Genomic DNA, 26,340 nt, shown 5'->3' with positions numbered 1-26,340 from the left:
TGCCTGTGAGCAAACAAACGAATGGTAGATTATGACTCCTTAGTCAAACTACTCCTGAAGGCTTCTTTCATGACAGGAGATTGAATGGATGATATGGAAATACAGTACAGTAAGCCCTCAAATATCACAGGGGTTAGGTAACTGGAAAATGCCGTGATTGTTAAAACCAGGGGCCAATGGGAAAAAGGGGTTAGGTTCTTGGGCTTCAGGAAAATATAGAGGAAGGTCGGCGGCAGCCAGAAATAACATCACAATTGAAATAAGCATGTAATATATAATTATATATATTCATATATATATAATCATATATATATATATATATATATATATATATATATATATATATATATATATATATATATATATATATATATATATATATATATATATATATATATATATATATATATATATATATATATATATATATATATATATATATATATATATATATATATATATATATATATATATATATATATATATATATATATATATATATATATATATATATATATATATATATATATATATATATATATATATATATATATATATATATATATATATATATATATATATATATATATATATATATATATATATATATATATATATATATATATATATATATATATATATATATATATATATATATATATATATATATATATATATATATATATATATATATATATATATATATATATATATATATATATATATATATATATATATATATATATATATATATATATATATATATATATATATATATATATATATATATATATATATATATATATATATATATATATATATATATATATATATATATATATATATATATATATATATATATATATATATATATATATATATATATATATATATATATATATATATATATATATATATATATATATATATATATATATATATATATATATATATATATATATATATATATATATATATATATATATATATATATATATATATATATATATATATATATATATATATATATATATATATATATATATATATATATATATATATATATATATATATATATATATATATATATATATATATATATATATATATATATATATATATATATATATATATATATATATATATATATATATATATATATATATATATATATATATATATATATATATATATATATATATATATATATATATATATATATATATATATATATATATATATATATATATATATATATATATATATATATATATATATATATATATATATATATATATATATATATATATATATATATATATATATATATATATATATATATATATATATATATATATATATATATATATATATATATATATATATATATATATATATATATATATATATATATATATATATATATATATATATATATATATATATATATATATATATATATATATATATATATATATATATATATATATATATATATATATATATATATATATATATATATATATATATATATATATATATATATATATATATATATATATATATATATATATATATATATATATATATATATATATATATATATATATATATATATATATATATATATATATATATATATATATATATATATATATATATATATATATATATATATATATATATATATATATATATATATATATATATATATATATATATATATATATATATATATATATATATATATATATATATATATATATATATATATATATATATATATATATATATATATATATATATATATATATATATATATATATATATATATATATATATATATATATATATATATATATATATATATATATATATATATATATATATATATATATATATATATATATATATATATATATAAATATATATAAATATATATATAAATATATATATATAAATATATATAAATATATATATATATATATATATATATATATATATATATATATATATATATATATATATATATATATATATATATATATATATAATACCGGGCGTAGTGGCGTGCGCCTGTAATCCGGCTACTCGGAGGCTTGGGTTGGAGGATCGCTTGAGGACGGGGGCTCTGCACTGGGCAGGGTGTAGAGCTGCCCGGAATCATGGCGAAACCCAAATCCTGATCCCTGTGTCATAAGAGGCGACCAGGGTTGCGTCAGGAAGGGCATCCGGCGTAAAACCTGTGCCAAATCAGTATGCGGATCATAACGGATGATCCGCTGTGGCCACCCCTAACGGGAGCAGCCGAAAGACGAACAACAACAACATATATATATATATATATATATATACATATATATATATATAATCATATATATATAAATATATATATATATATATATATAATCATATATATATATATACATATATATATATATAATCATATATATATAAATATATATATATATATATATATATATATATATATATATATATATATATATATATATATATATATATATCGTGTGAACATTGGAATCAACATGTAAATGAAATAAATACAATATAAAATAAACAAAAACACTTTTACTTTTTTAAGTTATTCCAAAACAGCGAAGTGATTTTTACAAAACAGCGAGGTGGATGAGGGTAACAATATTACGTACTTTGCCGTAAATATAAACCACAAGACTTAGCTCAGGATGATTATGGTGATGTTGGAGTGGGGACGGGGGGGAGGTGGAAGGGGAGCGGGGATTCAGTGATCGGAAGAGCAGCATTAGCTTTACGATGAAGTCGCCTGCAGCATTGCCACATTGGAAAAGGATAAGATGATCCTTAACCACATTACTTTGAACCCCAGAACAGATCTTTCCTGCTTGGAGAGGAAAGTAACAGATGGCATCCTCGTTCAGAATAATGCTATCTTGTCAGCATTAAAAACCTGCTTCAGCATAAATCCCTTCACATTGATTAGTTCCATGAGCTGCGGGGGGGTAGTTTTTCGCAGCATCATGGTCTGCTGATGCTGCTTCCCTGACTAATTATACATGATGGAAGCTGAATCTTATTTTCAATTTTTCAAACCAGCCCATGCTGGCATGGAGCTTGTGGGTATCCATGGTTGAACTGGAGCCTTTGGTCCCAAGTGCCTTGTGGAAACGTTGGTAAATGCGTGATATCTCTCGTGTCACCAGTCCCCTTAAAGGCACTTTTTTCTGTGTCTGGTCCTCGATCCAAACATTAAGGGCTTTTTCCATCCTTTTAATATGAGGATTACAGGACTGGAATGAGACTTTTGTGATTTGTGGAGCACTGGCGGCAAAACTTGCATGGATATTTGACTCACTTTTACGGATACACTGCACAGTCAATTCATTGATCCCATAATGATGACACACAGATGCCACACTTTCACCTTTTGATAACCTATATAACGACTCAATTTTTTGCACAACATCAAAACCTTTCTCAACCTTTAGGCATAGCTAATTTTGGCCATCGTTTTACATTTGAGTTTATTAAAAACGGTGCATGTGAAACAACAGAATGCTCATAATGGGAGCTACAGTAATCGTACATGCAGACGCAAACGATGACTCATTTCAGCTCAAAATCCACCATTGGCCGAAATGAAATCACACAATAACAAAATGTGAACAAAATAGGTTTCCCCCGATTGGTTGAAACCCATGATTCAAAGATTCGAACCCACGATATTTGAGAGTTCAATGTACCACGGCTGTAGTCTCTGCTTGCACTCTGCTCCATGACGTAGCTCCTCGTCAGCCACACTGCCTGGTTGGCGTTCTGGCACCAAGCAAGGTATGCCCTACACTTTAGCCTCGCATGAGCTCCAGCGACATGGCGGGGACACGCCCTTTATGCTGATCCCACAGCTTCCCACCAAAAACCTGCACCTGATGGCCTGTTGTTGTCTTTTAAAGAATATTTAAGGTGAGAACCTTAAAAACGGGGTATCAAAGGATGGTGGTTTTAGACACACATTAGGAAAAGGGGGACAGCAGCTTTCTGCAGATAAAATGACACATATTTTTATGTTATCATGAAATTTCCTCACGCTTCCTCTCATACATGCAATATGGGAGATAACTACCCTATGCAATACAAAATTACCACCGAGAACTGATAGAAGTCATTGCCACAATCGTATCAAGTCCCGAACCAGCAGAACTCCCCCTCGGGGTGTACTGAGCATCGCAGCTGTGAGTACAAGAGATATAATTAAACAATATATATAGTTGTGGGCCGGGGTTCGGTGGCGATAAACGACCACGAGGTGGAGCCGTCTCCCACCGAACACTCAGAATTTAGGTCGTGACTCTCGGATAAGTCCAAAGGGTCACGGGTTACTCAAAGGACTGTGGTCACCAATATTTCAACGGCGTGAGGTAGGGTCCACTTGTCTACTCCAATTTACCTAAGTACTCACGCCGTCTCGCTACCGGGGAAACCACACCCTCGGCCGACTCTCTCTGAACCGAGTCGCATGTACCGACTTGGGTCTGGCGTACAGAGCAGGAGTTACCAGAGCCGCGCCGGTCCCAATGACAACTTACCGGCCCAAACGGCCTCACTAATTCTCAATACGCACCGTGCTGGGCCAATGGTAGAAACGACAGGCAACAAACTGGAACATTGAACAGATATTTATTTACAATAATAAGACACAGTGCAGACTTAATCACGAATATCAGGCAGGCAATGTACAATTAGGAAAAGCACTTAACAATTCTACTTATCAGACTGGCGCCACACACACACACCCAAAAGAAATGGACCCCGTCGGGTCTTTATTTTGGCCTTTCAGGTCGGAGGGAAGGCGAGCTGAGTGCGAGAGCCTCCGCTTGCACCTGTCCGCCTCGTGCGGTCTGGTCGAGCTTGTCTGGTGGTGGGACTCGAACCCACCACCACAACGCCGCACCAAGCACCAGGGACGAGGGAAGGAGCGACGGACAACAGCCAGCACGAAAGTGAGAAATGACGAGGTGACCGGGGATCAAGCCCGAGTCAGCTTCCCCTGATCCGGCGAGACCAGGCGAGGCAGACCCAGACCGCCAGACAGAACGCGCCGATCACTCTGGCTCTCTCGAGGTGGGTTAGATTTCTTTTCTCGCCACTCGCCTCCTGATTGGACGGTTGCATCGCGCGATTCGCTGGCCGTCCCTCATTGGCCAGGCCCACGGTAGGCGGGGGCAACTCCCACCTTTCTGGGGCGGAGTCGGAGCAGAGGCGATTGCAGCTCCACCTACCTCCTCACCGAAGGCCACGTGCGTAATGGCGACGGTGGAGCGAGGTGACGGTGTCGCTGTTGTTGTTGTTGTTGTTGATGTATAACTTCTAACTATAAAATAAATCGTTGCGCACACACGAAATTCCCATTAGACAGAAGGAAGGATTCTAACTATAAACACATACTTCTCGAAATAACTAAGCTGAGGGACTGCTGTCTGTTTGTGTGCAAATGGCTTCCAAATCCGTAACAACATATAGATGCCAAATTGAGCAAATGAAAATAAGGATGTGAGAAAGTGGATATTGACATCACGACTCCAAATGACATTTGATGATAATTGCAGGTTTTAAGGCAGGCATTCTGAACAGCATAGTAATGTCTTACTTCGACATAATTCATGTAAAGCTTCCTTGGTGGTGGTCATGGTTTAAAAAAAATAAACGTTATCAGTAAATTACACACAGTAAAGAGAAAAGGAATAACATTGCTAATTTTGCTGCTGGCTGGTCTAATCTATGGTTGCCAGTGAGGTTATTCCACCAACCACCCTCCTCCTTCCTCCATTGTTTTATTTTCTTCCTCTCTCACTTGCATACTTGCCAAAAGGATACAATTATTTCCCCACAAACGATATAATTAGTTGATTAAAAGTTGACGAGACTGTATGCTAACCTCTGCGTGAAACGAGGTGCCGTAGATGTTTTGAGCATTAACCATTCGTCAGAGCAGAAGGGAGAACGCTCAACTACATCCGGATCTCGTATCCCACGGCGGTGATGGTACTCTTCTCAACTTCATTTGATGAAATCCATTTTTATCTTGAACTCCAACATCGACCAATACCAGCCTTCACAGATACTAATATGCCATTGTAATTATTAATTTTAACCGCAAAGTGCTCGTTTGTTGAATTTTGGTTGTGCAACGGATGCTTGCCACCAATGTCACGCACTTGTTACTTCACTGTGATTACAAGGCTGTTCAGATGCGTGCCGTGTCCACTTGGTTTTCTGCATGGAAATGAACCACACTCTGTCAGCCTTCCGGTTTTGTCTAAAGTTTAACGTGCATGACATGCCGCTTGTTAAACATTATAATGCTCTTGAATTACAAACTCGAAGATAAACAGATTGCGGAAGGGAGAGTGTGTTCTCGGCACACGGATCATCCTGGCTACCCCGTTTGTCACCTCAGATATGTTTGCCTTTTTGCTATTCGGGTTTGTAATGCTCTTCTCTTTGTTTAAATTGATGCTCATTGGGAACAGGCCTTTATTTTAAAACACATTTATTTTAAACTCCAACAATTTCCAAAGAAACCATGAAAGCGATAATTGCAGGAGACCACAAGACTCGTGTTTTCTCCAACTCCTTGATCTGCGACTATCAGTTTGGCGTCCACCCAGACCATTCCACCTTGGACATGCTCCTTCTGACGTGCTATCTACTATAATTTTCCATTTGAGCTTTTGTTATCACATTTTCAACAAGGCTTTATTATGAGAATATGGAGAAGACAAATTAAGAATTTGGTCAAAAGGTGAAAACGTCAAAGGTACCATTTGGCATACAGAGGAAGAAGAAGTCCGAATACAAAGCAGATGGGTTTTGCATTTTAAGATGCTTTCTAGTTTTATTTTTTTATTACACATTCGTCAGCCTGTGGAAGAGCTGTCATCACAAATCATGCACACATGTAGACAGATTCATGAGACAACAGCAGACTTCACTTCAGACAAACCCAGCCAGTGACCTTGGGGAAGTGACTTAACTTCCCAGTGCACTCACTCCACGTGCCCCATATTGTGGCTTCGCCATTCCCTCTACAATGAGTGAGGCAATTGAGGAGAAATCTCTCCTCCCCTCCCCAATGAGAAAGCAACCAATGGGTTATATCCATGCTCTATCCTCTAAATGCTGAACGTGAAGTGAGAAAACAGCATTTACCGTTTTCAACTTTTGGTATGACTCTGCTAGGGTGGGACACGAACCCCCAAACTTGCAGACTCCAATCTGGGCTCTCAAACCATAGCACAACTGAGTCTGGTTGCCATTAAGAACATTTCTTCGGCAGATTACAGTCGCGCAAGCTTCCAAAGCTGGTTTCTGTCTAGGAATTCCCTTCAGGGCCAAATCCTTCCTCTGCTGTCCTTAGCTTATCATGATGCACAAAGCCATCATCTGGTGTCATGGAACATGGCTGCCCATGATGCACTGGTGATTATGCTTCCTATCTTGCTCCCGTTAAGGCCATTGGATCTAATGCCTTGCATATCACTGTAATTTTGCTTCAGGAAGCTGAGTCTCGGTGCTTCTTGTTCACCATAGGCAGGCTTGTGGTTTTGCAACTTTTTACCTGCTCTGTTCTGGTCTTGCTTCTCCTGTCATCTCACCTTTCTATCCAGCCTCCCCCCCCCCCCACCTCCATTTTTCATGCATTTTGCCAAAAACCCTTTCCTTGTTACCCTCCCAAATTCCAAGGCAATGCTCACTTCTATTTTTTTGGAGCCCTCTTTTCTCATCTGTGGAACTGTTGTCTACAGCTCTTCTCTACAAGGATGAGGTCTCCTCTCACAACCACTTCTTCATTTCTCTCATTTCCATCGCTGTGCTTAACTACGCCCGCTGAGATCTTAACCCGAGCATTCTCGTGCAGTTCCTCTGTTTGTGCTTTGGTGCATTTGTTTGTTTGTTGTGCCCAAAGTTCACCTTTTTTTTTTCGATCCATTGTCCCCTTTCATTCTGCTCATTGATTGAGCCTTGATGCCTTTATTTCAAAAAGGGTTTTTCACCTCACACTGCTGCAAGTGATGTCTCGTCTATATAAACACCCAATTGGAGATTTCCCTCAGTTTGCTGAGTACTTTGAACAAACGTATATACAAGTAACATTTCAAATTAATCATCCAACATTGTGCCTGGAAAGTCATTATTTTTTTTGTGAAGCATGAGGAAACTACAGTGGCACTCTGTAGAGCGCATACCTCCACAAGGCCCACTGATAGGCCAGACTTGCATCCGGACATTAACCAAAATCAAATCGGCGTATTCTTGTCACCTACAAAACTCATTCTCACTTACAAAATTGAAAATTCCTCTTATCCGGATTTGCATTTACATCTTTACCAAAATCGAATTACTATGTCCTTGTCACACACGCCCAACCCGTCCACAAAGTTTAGTCCAAATCCGTCAACATTTTGAAATATCATGCGAGATATCGTTTTTCGCCCGATCTCTCAATCGTGAAAAATCACTGAAAAAGAATTGAATATCCAAATCCGGATCTTCACCAAAATCAAATCAATTTGGCCTTGTCACACATCCAACCTGTCCATCAAGTTTCGACTAAATCCGTCCATAACTTTTCGAGATATCCTGCTCGCAAACAAACAAACGAAAGACATCGTGCATAGCATGAATCTCGCAAAATCCATAAAACAAATTTGACCTAAAAATAATTGGTGGTTGAATTAAATGACCAAATATGCAACTCCGCTTCAAATCCCGTCAATTGGATGGAAATTGACAATTTTAAAAACTTGGCCTATGTTGACCTTTTCGCCAATGTTGACCTCAAAAATAATTGGTTGCTTGAATACAGTGACCTGAAATATAAATCCTCTTCAAATTTCATGTCAATCGGATGAAAATTGAAGATTTTAGAAATCTCACCTCAGTTGTTGACCTTTGGTTATGTTGACCTTTTGGTCGATGTTGACCTCAAAAATAATTGGTGGTTGAATTCAGTAAGCTCATATGAAAATCCTGTTCAACTTTGTAGTCAATCGGATGAAAAAAATGACGATTTTAGAAATTTGACCGCAAGATGACCTTTGACCTTTGACCTCAAAAATCAATCGACTTTTCAGTTGAGACTACCTCTACAACTTGGTAAAGTTTCGTGACGATCATTTTGGAATTGTGACCTGCAAGCGATTGCCAGACAAACAAACACAGACAAACAGAATATCAAAATCGACTGACCAATATACTTGAAAAATCTTTGATTTTGCAAGTAAACAAGAATGATGTGTTTATAGAATGATGATTTAGAATGATTTTGTCGGGTGTTTATACTAGTTTGATTATAAGAAGACGTTTTCTCTTTGCCACCTGGGACTTTTCCTGTGCCACGAACCAAGATGAACAGAACCTGAAAAAAGAAAAACGTTCATTAATTCTATTTTGCACCCTCTTCACTTGGGACTGAGGTGGTTTACCAATGGGGGCCTTTTGATTAAGAATGGTGACCCTCAAGTGTTATTGCAGAAGGCCCTCAGACAGAAGGTCTTCAGGGTGTTAGGGTTAACAGGGTCGACAGGTTATTTTGGGTCTTCAAGGGTCTTAGGGCTCTAAAGGTTCTTCGGGCTCTTAGGGGTCTTAAAGGGTGTTTGGGTTTGAAAGGGTGCAAAGTTTTAAAGGGAACGAGATGACCTGTGAACCTGTTGGGTTCCCGTTATGACAGCGGTTGATGAAAAAAAGATAGCTCAAGCGAACTCTACCGCTGAGATTTTTGCATTGATCAAATACTCCCGAAGAGTACTTGACTGAATCGGGAATTAATTTTTTAATAATTTTTTCGTTGCCAGATTTGAGCGAAACTTGATACTGCACACCGCAGGAGAATGGTGAGTAAGGCAGCCCTAACATTTTTGCGCTATCGTGTACCGTTTTGGTTGTATTTCGGGAACATACATACATACAAGATGATAGTTTTTGTAATATATAGAAGATAAAATGTCTTAAAAGCTCCAAATGTTATAAAAGGTCGAAATGGTTTCAGGGGTCTAAAATGTGGAAGGGCTCTCAAGGTCTACATGTCGAAAAAGTATGTTCGATAGTCCGTAAATATTAGACATAGTCAAGGTCCAGTAATAAGTCATTGAGAGATTTAATCAGTTGAAACAGTACATAATTAATCGACATACATGGGTCAATCAAGACCTCATCTCTTCGAGGGTCCACCCATGTTTTTCGGTTTATATACAGCATATAATGCGCAAATATATCAAATGAATCGGTTGAGCATTGACGATTTGTGTGACCTTGACCTTTGACCTCAAAAACGATAGGCTTCCAGCTTGTCACGACCTCTACCCGGTGGTGATTCATGAAGATCGGAGTAAAAAAAATGTGACCCGTCGGCGATTGACGTACAAACAGACAGACAATAACAGACCAAACCAACCAAGACACCTGCAAATCTTCAATTTCACAAGTAACAAACGGGTGTAAAAGATAACCTCCATCCACCTTCAGTGGCAGAGGTAACAAAAATTGTCACACATTTATCCTTCAGTGTCACTCGCACCCCAGGAACGATTTTGATCTCATAGTGCCACGTTAGGCTACATGTACAAACATCTTGCCTTCATTGTTCTTCCTTCAGCTTGTTTTGACATCAATATCCCAGTCAGTTTCCTGCTGTTTCCATATCATTTTGATTGGTGCATGCTTGCCATTCTCTTATAGGTTTTATGCGTTCCACCATCAGCTGTGTCGAAAAAAAACCTCGGTCCAAAATGGAGGAGCGATACCAGATTCCTCTGGCATTTTGTGCATTTACCATTAATCTCCCTGCCTTTGTTGTTAATCCATTCAGGCCCTGCCACTCAGGCCTACTCCGTTCTTTGGGGGGTTTCGTGCACAACGTGGTGTAACTACTAACAACCGATTTGTGAGGTTCTTGCACTCGCTTCCTAATCAAGAGGTGTAGAATCTCGCCAAGGGAGCACGGCTGGGAGAAGTCCCGACAATAAAGCCACAGTGGTGGCTTTCCCAGCGCCGCGATTGTTATCGTTGCTGTAAAAGGCCTTGTTTCAAGCAATCATTCATTCCCTTACATAGCGGTCCACCCCGAGCTCGCCTCGATCAGATGCCTTGCAATGCTGTGCAGTTTTGACAGTGTGGTGCGGCGGTTTGTTTCCTGTCGGCCCACGCGTCGGTCAATCTCTCCGAAGAGCTTTTATTGCAGAAATTATACAAATGTTTTTTTTTTTATTGTTATTACAATTCTTTTTTTTTCTTCACGTAACTTCATTTTATTTCATCTCCTCTAAATTTAATTCCTTTGTACCTTTACCTCGGGCCTTGTGTGTTGGCAAATGTGAAATTTCTTCCGCAGCAAAGATTGAAACTATTATTAAATTGTTTTGGTTTTTTTTCCAACCTAATTTGTTCTGTACCTTGGTGTATTTATTTCTCCCTAAGGCCTCGGCAAGTTGATAGGCTCCCGGGGCTCTTTACAATGTAATACCTTTTCCACTTTATCTTGTTTTGTTTTTTTATACAATGTTTGCGATGAAGTCAGTCCACCAGCGCTGGATTACACTTAACATAGGGCCGACACTTGGCCCATAAACCGCCTTTCGATTTGTCGTTCGTACATTGTGTAATTTGATTGTCTTTGTGTATGTGAACATATCCAATGCTTACGAACATTGTCTTATCACTGAAAAATCACATCAGCCTTTGTCCTGGTCACTCATCGTTTGATTTGCTGCTCTTGCTAATCATGCAACTGCAAGTCAATGTCCTGAACCACGCGCATGAGGTGGTCAAGACCGTCTCAAATGGCCATCCCTGTGATTTTAGCACATCCAGGCATTCTCTCTCCAACATCTCCGAAACTGCACGACATCCAAGGCCCCGTACCACTAAAACGTGGTGTTGGTCTCGTTGGCATTATCTTCCGCCCCCCCTCCCCCCCCCCCCCTTGAAGCTGTCCTTCCACAGGTTGGTATCCTCGGGCCATGTTTCTTTTTCTTGTACTTCAATGACAGATTTCGATGGAGACTTCCCTGGAGCAATTTGCATGTCCTCGTGATGTGAGCAAAACTGCTTAAAGCTTTGAACCACTTGCAGAGCGGCGGATAAATTGTTCTTCCATCTCCCTTCGTAATCACGTTGATATTTTGTTGACAAATTGTATTTTCTTGTAATCAAATTCCTTAATTTGATTTGTAACATTTGTATGGATTAAATATAACGTGTTTTCTCCTTTTGTATACATTGTTGAAATGCTTCCGTTGACACTGATATGGTAGAAATTGAAGTGCGACAGCAAGCGGTTTGATTGATTGCAAAAATATTAAGGTGCCCTGTGCTTGCAGTTTGCTTCCTGCAAAAAGGAGACATTCATTTTGCAATGTCCACAGCTTGAGACCTTAACCTTGCCTCCATTGAAGATGTACTTGTCTGCTCCCTACGGCCAGCCAAAAGGTTCCGTGACCTCCGACCTGAAGAGGTCGGTGACTTGTTTTGCCTGGCACAACGCGTAGCCATTGTCGTGGAAACGCACAATGGGGCTTCAGCGCTGACTCTTTCCCTGCAGGTAGGCATGGCAGGTTGTTATTTTTTTTTATTATTATTATTCCATTGTGCCAGTATGCTGAATGTGATTCATTTTGTTTGCCGAAGAACGATCGCTCCGAATCGCCAAAAGTGCTGGCTAAGCCCAGCAAGCAAAGCTCCGGTCTGCAGATTAGATCGAGCTGGAGGAAATTAATATCTTTTTTCCCGGAATTTAGAACACCGGATGCCTATTGTCTTTGCCCATCTCTAATGGGATGGAATCACAAACAATTTGAAATTGCAAATTTATTCCATTTCATCTGGCAGAACGTTTGGCAAAGTACTTTTGACACGTTCTGCTATCGTGGAACCATGCTGCAGACACAAACATTGACTGTGGCATTCCAGACTTGCCTTTTCATGTCCACGTTCTTCTAGACGTGTCTGTACATAACGTATGGTGCTTGCGAGGTTGTAAAAGCAAAGAGAACGGGACAGAGAGAAAAGAAGACCGACACAGCAAAAGACACATTGATCGATCGGTTGATTCTGCAGAGGCAAACAAATTTGGAAGCATTGTGTAAATCGATTCCAAATTGCTGGGCTCACTATCTCCCACGATCCTGGACCTCAAGCACACGTGTCGCCGAGAGATCAGAATGTCCATTGTTGAGATATCTCTCCTGAATACAGAGAAAACATTTCACTGCATTTGTAATTCCACCCACCGTCTCATGGCCTGCCATATGTTATCGATCATGTGAAAGTTATGTTTCACCTGAATGCTCTAACTTGACGTTCTTCATGGGAGTGTTTACAAATGATTGCATCATGTACTTTGTTTACTTGTGTGTATATGTTATGTATATATATATATATATATATATATATATATATATATATATATATATATATATATATATATATATATATATATATATATATATATATATATATATATATATATATATATATATATATATATATATATATATATATATATATATATATGTCTGAGATGGCAGGTTAATGATGAAAGTGAGATAGCAGGCTTATAAACAGGTATTTTTCTTCAACTTTTACACAAGAACAGTCAGGAGAATTGCCAATCGCTGAGAGTATCTATCGAGGAGGTGAGAAATGGCTTTTACAGAAGATCCAGGTTAGGGTGGAGGAAGTAAAGGAACAGCGAGGTAATCTAAGGTAAGAGAAGATAAGGCTTCGGGGCCAGATAAGATGCACCTGTGAGTATTGATGGAGGTGGCTGAGCAGGCAAGCGAGGTGTTAACGGATATTTTCAACAGTTCCCTGGAGTCAGGACAGGTAACGGGGGATTGGAAAGTCGTAAATGTAACACCAGGATTTCAGAAAGGATCCAGAAAAGAATTGGGATACTATAGACCTGCTCGTTTGACTTCAGTTGTGGGGAAGGTGTTGGAGACATTAATTAAGGACCAGATGAGGAACCATTTAAACAAATACAAACTAATTAAAGATAGTCAACATGTGTTTACCAAAGGCAGTTCCTGTCTAATAAATCTTTTAGAGTTCTATGAAGTAGTGACTGATTGGGTGGATGAGGAAAAGGCAGTGGACATAGTATATGTAGACTTTAAGAAGGAATTTGATAAGGTACCACATGGGAAGTTGTTGGCCAAAGTGAGGGCTTGGGGAGTGGCCGGTCAGGTAGCTAATTGGATTGCAAACTGGCTTAGTGGGACGAAGCAAAGAGTGGCTGTGAGTGGCAGGATGTCTTGCTGGGAGGATGAAAGTCGTGGGGTACCTCAGGGATCAGTACTCGGACCATTACCATTCATTATTGACATCAATGATTTGGATAGTGAGGTGAAGAGTCGGCTTTCCAAATTTGCAGATGACACAAAGCTTGGAGGTAAGGTGGGTAACAGAGGGGGTGGTGATCAGATACGGGAAAGTATTCATACTTGCACAGATTGGCCAAAAAGATTGGCAGATGGAATTTAACCTGAGCAAGTGTAAGGTGTTGGGTATGGGAAAGAACAATGAAAATAGAGATTACAGGATGCAAGGGGTTATTTTGGAGGGTGTCATACAGAAGGATCTGGGGGTGGTAATAGATACTTGGTAAGCAGGTAGCACAATGCCAGACAGCTGTAGGTAAAACAAATAGGATTTTAGGTTGTATTCGGAGGGGGATCAATTATAGATCAAAACTGGTGGTGTTTACATTGTGAGTTTACATTTACAGGAATTTAGTGAGGGCCACATTTGGAATATTGTGTGCAGTTCTGGTCACCACAGTCCCGGAAGGACATAGATGGCATCAAGAGGGTTCAGCGCAGGGCTATGAGATTGATTCTGGGCATAGCTGGACTTAGCTATGAGGAGCAGCTGAAGGAGACAGGGCTTTATACATGAGAAAGAAGGTGGTTACGAGGAGATATGATGGAGATGTTTAAGATACTGAAACGTATAGATGAAATAAGTTCAGAGGAATTATTCAACAGAGTCGACGGTGATAGAACCAGCAGCCAGAGCCTGAGAGTAAAGAAGAGGAGAGTTGAGACGGTAGTAAGGCAGGGGACTTTCACTCAGAGAGTAGTTAATGTATGAAATGGTCTCCCTTTAAAGGTCGTGGCAGCAGAAACAGTAGATAAGTTTAAATTAGAATTAGATAGGTACCAATAAGTTATGGAGATCGAGGGGTATGGGGATGTTGACAGGACTTTTAGGTAGGTTGAGCATTGGTGGGCGATAGTGTGCATGTACACGGAGTGTTAGTGGGGGGTCTTGTCAAAGAGGGTTAGGTTGTGTGGTTGATGTTGCGTGTTTTTAACCAAGCCCATGCCCCCTTTCCCCGAGGGGGAAAAAGGGAAGAAAGAAAAATTCAAAAAACTACAAAAAAAAAATTTGTTTCGTTTATTTAAAAAAAAAATTGCACTTTCTTCCTTGGATCTTGTGTCGATGGGTTGGTGTGATGCTCGCGCAGGCATAATGGGCTAAATGGCCTCCACCTGTGTTGCATTTCCTTGTTATTACTTGATATATACTGTATATATACATACATATACATATACATACATATATATATATATATATATATATATTTATATATATATATATATATACATATACATACATATATGTATATGTATATATATATATATATATAAATATATATATATATATATATATATATATATATATATATATATATGTATATACACATACATATTATACACATTGCTTTCAGAAACTTTTCACACCCCTCGACATTTTCACATTTTGTTGTGTTGTAGCCTGAATTAAAAATGGATGAAATTGAGATTTTTTTTGTTTTGTTTTTTTTGTCACTGATCTACACATAACACCCCATAATGTGTCAAAGTGGAATTTTATTTTTCGAAATTTTTGCAAATTAATTAAAAATGAAAATCTGAAATGTCTTGAGTCAATAAGTATTCAACCCCTTTCCTCTGACACTCCAAATTGAGCTCAGGTGTATCCAATTTCCTTTGATCATACTTGAGATGTCTCCACAACTTGAATGGACTCCACCTGTGGCCAATTCTTCTTATTCTTGCGTATAGCAACTTGGCTGCTGTGTAGCTTTCATTTTGTTGGGTCACGACTATGCCGCTCATGCTGTGCCCCTATACCAGTACACTGATACTCATTTCGCCGACCTCGGAAGGATGGCAGGCTGAGTCAATCTCACTTGATGTTAATTCAGTGGCTAATGGGACTCAAACTCAGGACCCTAAGATCCCAAGCCAGCCACCATAACCACGAAGCCAACACCAGGCTTGGCCAATTCAATTTGTTGGATGTGAGATAGAAAGAAACATACCTTTCAATATCAGGTTCCACAGTTCACAGTGCATGTCAGAGCAGAAACTCTACGATGAAGTCCAAGAAACTGTCCGTAGAACTCCAAGATATAATTGTGAGGAGGCATACATCTCAGGAACGGTATAAAACAATTTCTAAAGTGTTGAAAGTTCCCAAGAGCACAGTGAGCTTCATAATTAGGAAATGGAAAGAATATGGAACACCCCCAGACTCTTCCTAAAAACCGGGCAAGAAGGACCTTGGTCATGGAGGTGACCAATCACCCAATGACCAATCTGACAGAACTACAGAGTTCCTTGGCTGAGATGGGATAACCTGCCAGAAGGACAACAGTCTCTGCAGCACTTCACAAATCTATGCTTTATTGGAGAGTGGCCAGATGGCAGCCACTCCTGAGAAAATGGCACTTTACAATACACCTGGAGTTTGCAAAAAGGCACGTGAAAAACTCTGAGAGAATGAGGCAAATATTCTGTGATCTGATGAGATGAGAATTGAACTCTTTGGCCAAAATGCAAAACGCTACATCAAGCAGAAACCGAGAGCAAGTCATCACCCATTTAACACCATCCCAACTGTGAAGCATGGTGGTGGCACCCTCATGCTATGGGGATGCTTTTCAGCGGCAGGGACTGGGAGACTTGTAAGGATATAGGGAACAATGAATGGAGCCAAATACAAGCAAATCCTTGAGGAGAACCTGCTTCAGAGTGCAAAAGACTTAAGACCGAGGTGAAGATTTACGTTCCAACAGAACAATGACCCCAAACATACAGCCAAAGCAACACTGGAATGGCTTTAGAACAAGAACATGAGTCCTTGAGTGGCCCAGCCAAAGCCCAGACTTGAATCCCATTGAGAGTCTGTGGAAAGAGTAAAAGATTGCTGTTCACCGACGCTCCCCATCCAATTTGACAGAGCTTGAACAAATCTACAAGGAAGAATGAGAAAAAATTCCCAAATCCAGATGTGTAAAGCTAATACAGACATCCCGAAGAAGACTCGAAGCTGTAATCGCTGCCAAAGGCACTTCTACAAAGTATTGAAACAGGCGTTGAATACTTCTGTAAATTAGGTGTTTGTGTTTCATTTTCATTACATTTGTAAAAATGTCAAAAAACATGTTTTCACTTTGTCATTATGGGGTATTTTGTGTTGATCATTGACAAAATTTTTTAATTAAATCCATTTTAAATTCGGGCTGCAACACAACAAAATGTGAAAAAGTCGAGGGGTGTGAATACTTTCTGACAGCACTGTAGATACATACACACAGGGTATGTTTACACATTATAAGCAAGAATGAACCGTGCTTCCTGGTTCTCTTGGGTCGCTCATCTGCGTTTGTTTGTTTTTCATTTATTTATGTTTTCATTTACGGACACATTCTGACGGTTCTTTGATTTTTGCTGCTGTATCTGCTTCGATGTCCATCGGCATGCAAAATTACCGTGCTTAACTACTGTCTCGGGTCGCTCACCTGCATGTGTTTTTGAATTTTTTCTTTTCTTTTTTCCTTTCATATATTTACATTTTCATTTTCAGAAGCTTTCCAATGGTTCCATGATTTTTTTTCCCGGTGTATCGACTTCGGTGTCTGTCAGCACATGAAATTGCCGTGCCTTCCCCATTGTCTCAGGTCGCTCACCTGCATATTTTTGTTTCTTTTTTTTCTTCATTTATTTATTTTCATATATATTTATATTTTCACTCTTTGCAATGGTTCTGTGATTTTTTTTTCCCCCGTGTATTGGCTTTGATGTCTGTCGGCACGCGAAATTTCAGCTTTCTACCTCTTCCAGAAGATACCGAACATTAATTTCATTGAGTCAGTGAATGAGTCAGTGAGTGGTTAGAATGACTATATATATATATATATATATATATATATATATATATATATATATATATATATATATATATATATATATATATATATATATATATTGTTGTGAATTCGCGCCTGCCGGCGTGCGATCGGCCACGTAACTGGAATCGCGGCACGTCGCCCACCGGACGGACAATTCAGTCGTGACCCTCTCGGAACAACGCCGGGAGCTCGTCACGGGTGGGTCTTTCGACCTCACCACAATCGTGCCAATCGGCCACCCGCGTAGGATAGGGTTGTTTGCCAAACTCAACCTTCCTAAGTACCTACGCGGATGGTTAATCGGGCGATCGTACCTCGCCACAGGTCGACTTCGGACACGAACCGCTTAAGTGGTTCGTTCCATACTGCAGAGATAACTGAGCGGAGTTATCGTCGACCTCGACGGTTCAGATTAGTTACTGGGAACTTACACCCACTACCAATCTCTTACGCGATGCAGGATGGAGAGTCAATAAAAAGAAAGGAGACGAAGCAGAGCGGGAACAGTTCAACAAGCAAGCATTTTTTTGCGCGACACACGCACACAAAGCAAGCACGTATATTCAAGCACAGTAATAATAATAAAAGGCACGTATTCAAGCACAGAAAGAAACAGTAAAAAAGAGATACTACCGACTACGACTGACACACGGCAACACTTACGCAGTTTCACTTAACAGACGGCGCCACCACAAGCATTTACACAAAAAGCAAAGGAAAAAGAAAGCCACCCTCAGAGGCGAGGAGGCAGACAGGTCCGTAGACCAAATGTACTTGAATCCCGGAAGATCGGCCAGGTCCACGAGACCAGGGAGGTCATACTCGTATCCTCGTGACGCGATGGCGGTCAAGCCGCAATGTTCGCGCAGCTGCGCCCCGACTCCGTGCCCTGGCGTGGTCGGCGAGTCCCCTCCGGCGTGCTCCGTGCGAGCGGTCCCGTTGGCACCACGTTTGGGGTGGGGGGGAAACGGGGGGCCCCTCGGCACTATCTCAGCGCGAGTTGGGGGGGGGGAAATCGTTGATGCTCAGGGAGAGGGGTATGGCTGGCTGGCCTGGATCTCGCGACGTGTCAAGCGACCCCCACACCGCAACCTCGTCGCCGTCCGCCGTCTTCCCTGTAACTCCTCCGCAACTTCTCTCCAAGCTCAACTCACCCTCTCAACTCCCGCCCTCCCGTTCCACTCAGCTCCACCAGTTCCACTCTCTCCCTCTCTAGTTCCACTCAGCTCTACCCCGGTCTTCTCCGCCCGAGTCGCCTCGCGCTCCTATCTTTTAGGACTCAGGAGGAGCCGATATGCGGATCAAAATACGATTGGAGGCGGGGCCACGCCACCCTATGTTCAGCCATTGGTCGGGCAAAAAGGGGCGTGAACCACCCTTGATCCGCATATTTGCATAAACGGACTTCACATACACGCGCTTGGAGGTAGGCCAAGCCGCCTCGCGTTCGCCCATTGGACGGAGGGGAAGTGGGCGTGAAGCATTTTGGATCCGAATTTTCCCCTCGGAAAGGCCGCCATTCGCACTCGCGGCTCGGTGCGTTTGGCACCAATCACCGAACGGGCCCTAGACAGCCTGACGTTCAGTGTTCACAGGTGGTGCGGTTGTTGGTTGTGAAGGAGAAAGGCGAAGGTGGTGGAGGGTTTTCGGTGGTGGTTTGATGGTTATGGTGTCGTTTGGGAATGGCGGTGAAGCGATGTTTGCGGGATGGAGTTGTGAAGGTTAAGGTCGTGGCTGTTTGCGTTGTTGGCGGCTTAATGGTCGAAAATAACAATAGATAAAGAAAAAATGGCTAACTGAAGGATCGCAGCCCGAATGATCACATAAATTCCCTCTATACAACGGGTGTGGGCTAACTACACATGGACTTATCGAGATATCTCAACTGAGGACTCTTTATGGTGTAATGCGAATTTCTACAACCGTAACAATATATATATATATATATATATATATATATATATATATATATATATATATACATATATATATATATATATATATATATATATATATATATATATCGATATATACATAGATATATATATATATATATATATATATATATATATATATATATATATATATATATATATATATATATATATATATATATATCGATATATACATAGATATATATATATAGATATATATATATAGGTATATATATATATGTATATATATATATATATATATATATATATATATATATATGTAAATATACACACATACATACATACATTCATACATGAAAGTTGATGTGTAATTTGCAAAGCACCATAGAATGTGGAATTTATACCTTTGCTGCCTTGCTCATCATCAAGTTACATTGGTGGTACACATCCTTCAAAGCCAGTGTAATCTTTACATTGGAGAATATATACTCGAGGTGTTTGATTAAAAAGCAAGATGCAACTGTTTGTACATGTTGCTCCCAGTGAATCGATGTAATTCATACTTTATGAACCTTTTCATGGAGCATGTAATTTCTTTGAACCTGCTTTTGATACTTGATCCATTACTGTTGTGGCCAAACAGATCTATTTTTGTATGTCTGCACCATTGAACTTGCCGCTGTTCTAAATGATTAGTCACCTCCCGATTTGTTTGGTTCAGGGACTCACAGCAATTTGAACCATATCCCTCTTCCTATTCTGTTGCGGTGCATTGTTCGTCATCATTTTCCAAATTTCCACAACGTACATTCTTCACGTTTTTCCCCAAGAGTCGTTTAACTGGTTGAGATATGAATTGCCTTCTGGGTCTGAAACCGACATTGTGATCGAAATACCTTCAATAGTAATCAATTGGCTTCCTGTTAAGCTTCAGTTTCCATTAAAGGGTGGAATTTGGGATGCGTAAAGAAAGATGGAGCCCATATATCCATATTGACACAACAGAAGGATTGGGGGCGAGTTCAATGGGTTCAGTGTGAGAAGGAGTGACTGTTGTTGGTTGACTCGGGAGGGTGGGGGACAGTGGCAGAGAACGGAGGGTTGAGGGACAAACGCTCACAATTGAGATGAATGCACTGTATGTTCTTACTCATTGTTAAAGTTCATTTTGATCTGCAGAGCATGTCCATGTATAAATACAATAGTACAGGTTGTGCTTTTCAAGAGTTTCAATTTTAGATGTCTTTTATTTGCGTTGTACAGCACTGTTGTATATTGTGGGTATGCTGTGATACTGTATCATCACTTAGGCTATTCTGAAAAATATATGTTAAGATTTAACAATGTTGTCTGCCTGGAAAGAAGGCTGGGCATCGACTTTGCACTTATCCCCCTCCTCCCCCCCCCAACCCCCCACAGTGGTTGTCTTATGTTTCCAAAGTCTCTTTTTTTTTGCACACAGACTCGAGGCTCTTGTAGGAGTGAGAACAACGAACAGACTACGACATAAAAGAACAGTGGAAAGAGAGGTGGAGAGGGGAACACACCTACAGCAGGGCAGAGGGACAACATACATTGCCTAAAGAAAGTCTACACCCCCTTTCAAAATTTTCACCCATTATTGCCTTATAGCCTGCAATTAAACTGCATTAAATCAGACTTTTTCCATCTTTATTTAAACATCATAACCCACAACTTCCACGTGAAAAACAAATCCCACAAATTTCACAAAATTAATGAAAAATACAAAACAAGAATATCTTGGTTGGATTAGTGTTGTTGTTGTTCGTCTTTCGGCTGCTCCCATTTGGGGTCGCCACAGCGGATCATCCGTTATGATCCGCATACTGATCTGGCATAGGTTTTACTCTGGATGCCCTTCCTGACGCAACCCTGGTCATCTCTTACGACACAGGGATAAGGATTGGGTTTTGCCATGATTCCGGGCTGCCCTACACCCTCTCATAGTGCGGCCCAGCACAGAGCTCCCGTCCTCAAGCGATCCTCCAACCCAAGCCTCCGAGTAGCTGGATTACTGGTGCACGCCACTACGCCCGGTCTTGGTTGGATAAGTGTCTCCCTCCTGAATCAATACTTGGTGGAAGCACCTTTGACAGCAATTACAACTGTGAGTCTGTTGGGATAGGTCTTCACCAACTTTGCACACCTTGATTGGGCAATATTTGCCCATTCATCTGAACAAAACTGTTCAAGCTCACTCAAGTTGTACGGGGAGCGTTGATGGACAGCAATCTTCAAGTCATGCCACAGATTTTCGATTGGATTTAGGTCGGGGCTCTGACTGGGCCACTCAAGGACATTTATCTTTTTGTTCCTTTGCCACTCTCGTGTAGCTTTGGATGTGTGCTTCCGGTCGTTGTCATGCTGAAAGGTGAATTTCCATCCCAATTTCAGCTTTCTTGCAGAGGGCAGCAGGTTTTCCTCCAGGATTTTTTCTGTATTTTGTTCCATCCATTTTCCCTCCTCTCCTGACAAGTACTCCAGTCCCTCCTGATGAGAAACATCCCCATTACATGATGCTGCCACCACAATGCTTTACAGTTGGGATGGTGTTCTTTGGGTGATGTGCTGTGTTGGGGTTGTGCCAAACATAACATTTTGCATTTGGACCAAAAAGTTCCAACTGGGTTTCGTCATAACACAAAGCTTTTTGCCACATGGCTTCAGTATCTCAAATGGGACTCAAGGTGGGGTTTTGTGAGTAATGGCCTCCTTCTTGCCACCCACACACACAGTGACCAGTCCTTGCCATAAAGGCCTGAAACTGTTTTAAAGTTGCCATTGGCCTCTTGGTGGCCTCTCTGATCAGCCTCATCCTTGCTTCTTCATGCAGTTTGGAGGGACGGCCTGATCTCGGCAGAGTCTTGGTGGTACCATATGCCTTCCAGTTCTTAATGATTGTCTTGACTGTGCTCCAAGGGATATTCAAGGCCTTTGAAATGTTTTTTTATACCCATCCCCTGATCTGTGCCTTTCCACAACTTTATCCTGGAGATATTTTGAAAGCTCCTTGGTCCTCATGGTTGAGTGTTTGCTGTGAAATGCGCTACCCATCAGAGGAAACTTACAGAACAGCTGGTTTTATTCTGAAATAATCAGAATCACTACAATTTATCACAGGTGGAGGCCATTTAACTTGGTGTGTGATTTTGAAGGTGAATGGTTACACCTGAGCTAATTTACGATTTATATGATATAGGGGGGGGGGTGGACACTTATCCAACCAAGATATTCTAGTTTTGTATTTTAAATGAATTTTCAGAAATTTTTTGAATTTGTTTTTCACTTGGAAGTTGTGGGTTGTGATGTGTTCAGGAAGCATGGAAATGGGTGGGGCTAATGAAAGTAAAAAAGATCATGGTTATGGATAGGGTTAACCTGAGATTGTGGTGAACAGATGTCTTGACGCACTGGAGGGAAGAATGAGATTGAAAAGCAAGTGGAGGAGAGCAGTGAGCCTGGATTTGGGGTGTTTTACCAGAAGGTTACTGCCAGACCACGTTTGCATTGCAGAATCTTGGGTGGGAGTTGGTGTGGGGGTTTGGGTCGGTGCATGGAAAGGGCAGATAATGCAAGACCAGAAAGAAGGTGGTAGAAGACAGAGAGACCGCTGACCTGTATATAATGTGTGAATAACAGACGAACAGGCATAGAGATTCGACTTTGTCACAGGAGATTCAAATGATTTTAGACCTTGGTTTGGCATCAGCAAGCATCAAGTTCTGAGGCATCAAGATGTGAAAGGTCTGAGGAAGGGTCACCAGCCCAAAGGTGAGAGCAATATGCCATCAAGCTGTGGGTAAAGGCCTTATAGGTTGTTCAAAGTTTGCTTTTGCCCAGGAAAGACTTTCTACAATGGAGTTGGTAGCTAGCTTTGGAGACAACTCCAATATGTAGTTTGCCCAAGAGTGGTAGCAGCTCATGATGAGGCACAACAGTACGAGGGACTGAAGTATCTGGGAGGGTGAGGCACATTTGGAGCAAATGAGGGCTCATGCCTGAAATGTTTGCTGTTTTTCTCCGATGGGTGGTTTATGCCCGAAACGTTGGCTTCCAACTTCCCGTGCCTATTAGCATACGCCAATCATCGTCCCGTTGATTTCATCCATTGTTCCATAATTTAAAGACTTGGTCGATTTGTTATCAATAAAAAAAATTCATATATCATCCTGGCATTTATCTTCTAACTTTGCAGCTCTATCTGGATTGTATCTATCCTCCAAAAAAAAAATTTGCCATTGTGTCCGATTCCAATATCTTCACAATGTTTGCTTTTCTGTTGACTCAGCAATGGAACGGTGTGCTGAACCTCAAACAAAAGGTCATTGTTGTTTCCTCAGTCATCTCCCTTGGTGTTTTTTTTCACCCTCTAGCATGTCCAGATATCCTTGACAAACTTTATTCTATTGAAAGCAGTGTCTCATAGAAATTTTCCAAGATCACAACAAGCATATTGCCCTTTATGTGGTGCACTTCGGTCTGCCAGCTGTTACCCCTTTAGTATTTGCCTGATTGTGATGCTGTTGTTTTGTGTCATTATATACGTACTAACTCTTCTGAATCCACCAGTTTTGATTTCCACATCATTCTTATCTTTGACATCCAGTTATTCTATCCTGTAACATAGCCATGAGTCACATCATTACCGAATGCTGACCTGTTTGAGATAAGAAAATCTGGTCTCCCATCTTGAACATTTCATTCATAAAATAACTTTGTTATCTCTGCTTTCCTGAAAAACTCACTTGGCACATGCTCCATTTATCAACATTTGGCAGAAACCTCCCGATTTTAATATACCGTACCACATTCGCCTTTTGGCCATGGACCCTGAACAATGGTCACGATAGTTCTGATTATTATTATCGAGTCGGAGATCAGGCTAAATTTCTTTGAATGTATGTCATGTATTCAGTGGTGTCTGGCACCCAGTGATCCTTTTGCTAACACCAGCTGGGATCAACTGCACACATGTTTGGGTAATTTTCCAAACAGATTTAGACTCCCAAAGGTTTCCTATCTTCCACTTCCTTAGAAACCTGTGTCCCTCAGGGTGCCATCATGGAGTGTTTATTTTTGGTTTACATTTATAACTGTCCCCCATCCCCACCCCCAATCCACTCCCCCCCTCCTCCTGGCCCCTTCTTGTACATTTTACACAATTATTCTGCTATTTTTTTTTCCTATGCACGGAACAGTTCCTTGCCCTTGCTGCAGACCTGCTGCACCTGGTTGCATCACCCAAATATATCCAGGACTGTCGTTTTGCATGGAACACGTTCCTCATGCCAGTTAAATCCGATACCCGAGCTCCATCTCTTTAAAAGATTGTGCACCGGTAATTCTTTCCCTGATTAGCTTGTGATAGATCGGTGGCTGTTGAAGCTCTTCAATTTCCCCTGAAATGCAGTCCAATATTGACGAGAGCATATCTCCCATCTCCATGTTTGTTGTCACATTATGTTCATCGTTCTTCAAAGATAGTTATGTGGTCCCCTTGTTCTTTGACCACTTACTGCCTGCTTATATGCTCAATCACTGCACCGATGCGTGCAGAACCAAGAAAGCAATGAACCGTGCAAGTGTCCGAAAGAGAAATCCTCGGCCAATCTTGTGTATAAAATGGGGCGGCACCTCTGATCTGACATTCCAGCAAATTTATATAAATGGATAATTGGACATTAACTAACTCACATATTTAAACCTCACTTAAATACAATTAAAGGATTTTCATAATAAATTTTTGTGACTACCAAAAGAGGCAATGAATTAAATTGAGTAATAACAATAACTGTGGCTATATTTTAACTCGGCATCGAGACGTTACTACTCTTTGCTATTCCAAAGTCTCCAATGGTCGAAGTGCGACAGACTGTCACCATCGTCGGCATTTCCGTAGATCTGTGCTAAGACAAAGGCAGAGCTCAAGGAGCATTCTAAACTGGGTGGATTTTGGAATTTTCTTTGGCATGGCTGTTTGGGGCACATTTTACCAATTTCTCAAAAAGCCGATGATTTATTTTCACCACGATATGTTTTATCCTCTGTCATCCAATTTGGCTCCTCCTCATCTTACAGATGCTTCACCTCAAGAAGCTCGGCATATTCATGTTATAGCGAAACAAGTTCTTTCCCATAACCCTCGCTTCCAAGTTATCAATTAAACTG

At 39.5% G+C, this 26,340-nt stretch overlaps 1 protein-coding gene across 5 annotated transcripts in view; it reads left to right on the top strand.

The window, feature by feature from the left end:
• Nucleotides 1-26,340, top strand: part of FHIT (fragile histidine triad diadenosine triphosphatase) — a 222,444-nt gene that overhangs the window by 117,086 nt on the left and 79,018 nt on the right. For all 5 annotated transcript variants that reach the window (XM_085864298.1, XM_085864297.1, XM_085864301.1 and 2 more), the window contains one exon: nucleotides 12,450-12,595. In XM_085864298.1, the coding sequence (XP_085720424.1) occupies nucleotides 12,450-12,595 (146 nt within the window). The remainder of the gene's footprint in view (nucleotides 1-12,449; nucleotides 12,596-26,340) is intronic.

This window comes from Eptatretus burgeri, chromosome 18 (assembly GCF_056783735.1).
Source record: "Eptatretus burgeri isolate ZD-2024b chromosome 18, Ebu_testis_v1, whole genome shotgun sequence".
Lineage (NCBI taxonomy): Eukaryota > Metazoa > Chordata > Myxini > Myxiniformes > Myxinidae > Eptatretus > Eptatretus burgeri.
This window is presented reverse-complemented; position numbering and strand designations above follow the sequence as displayed.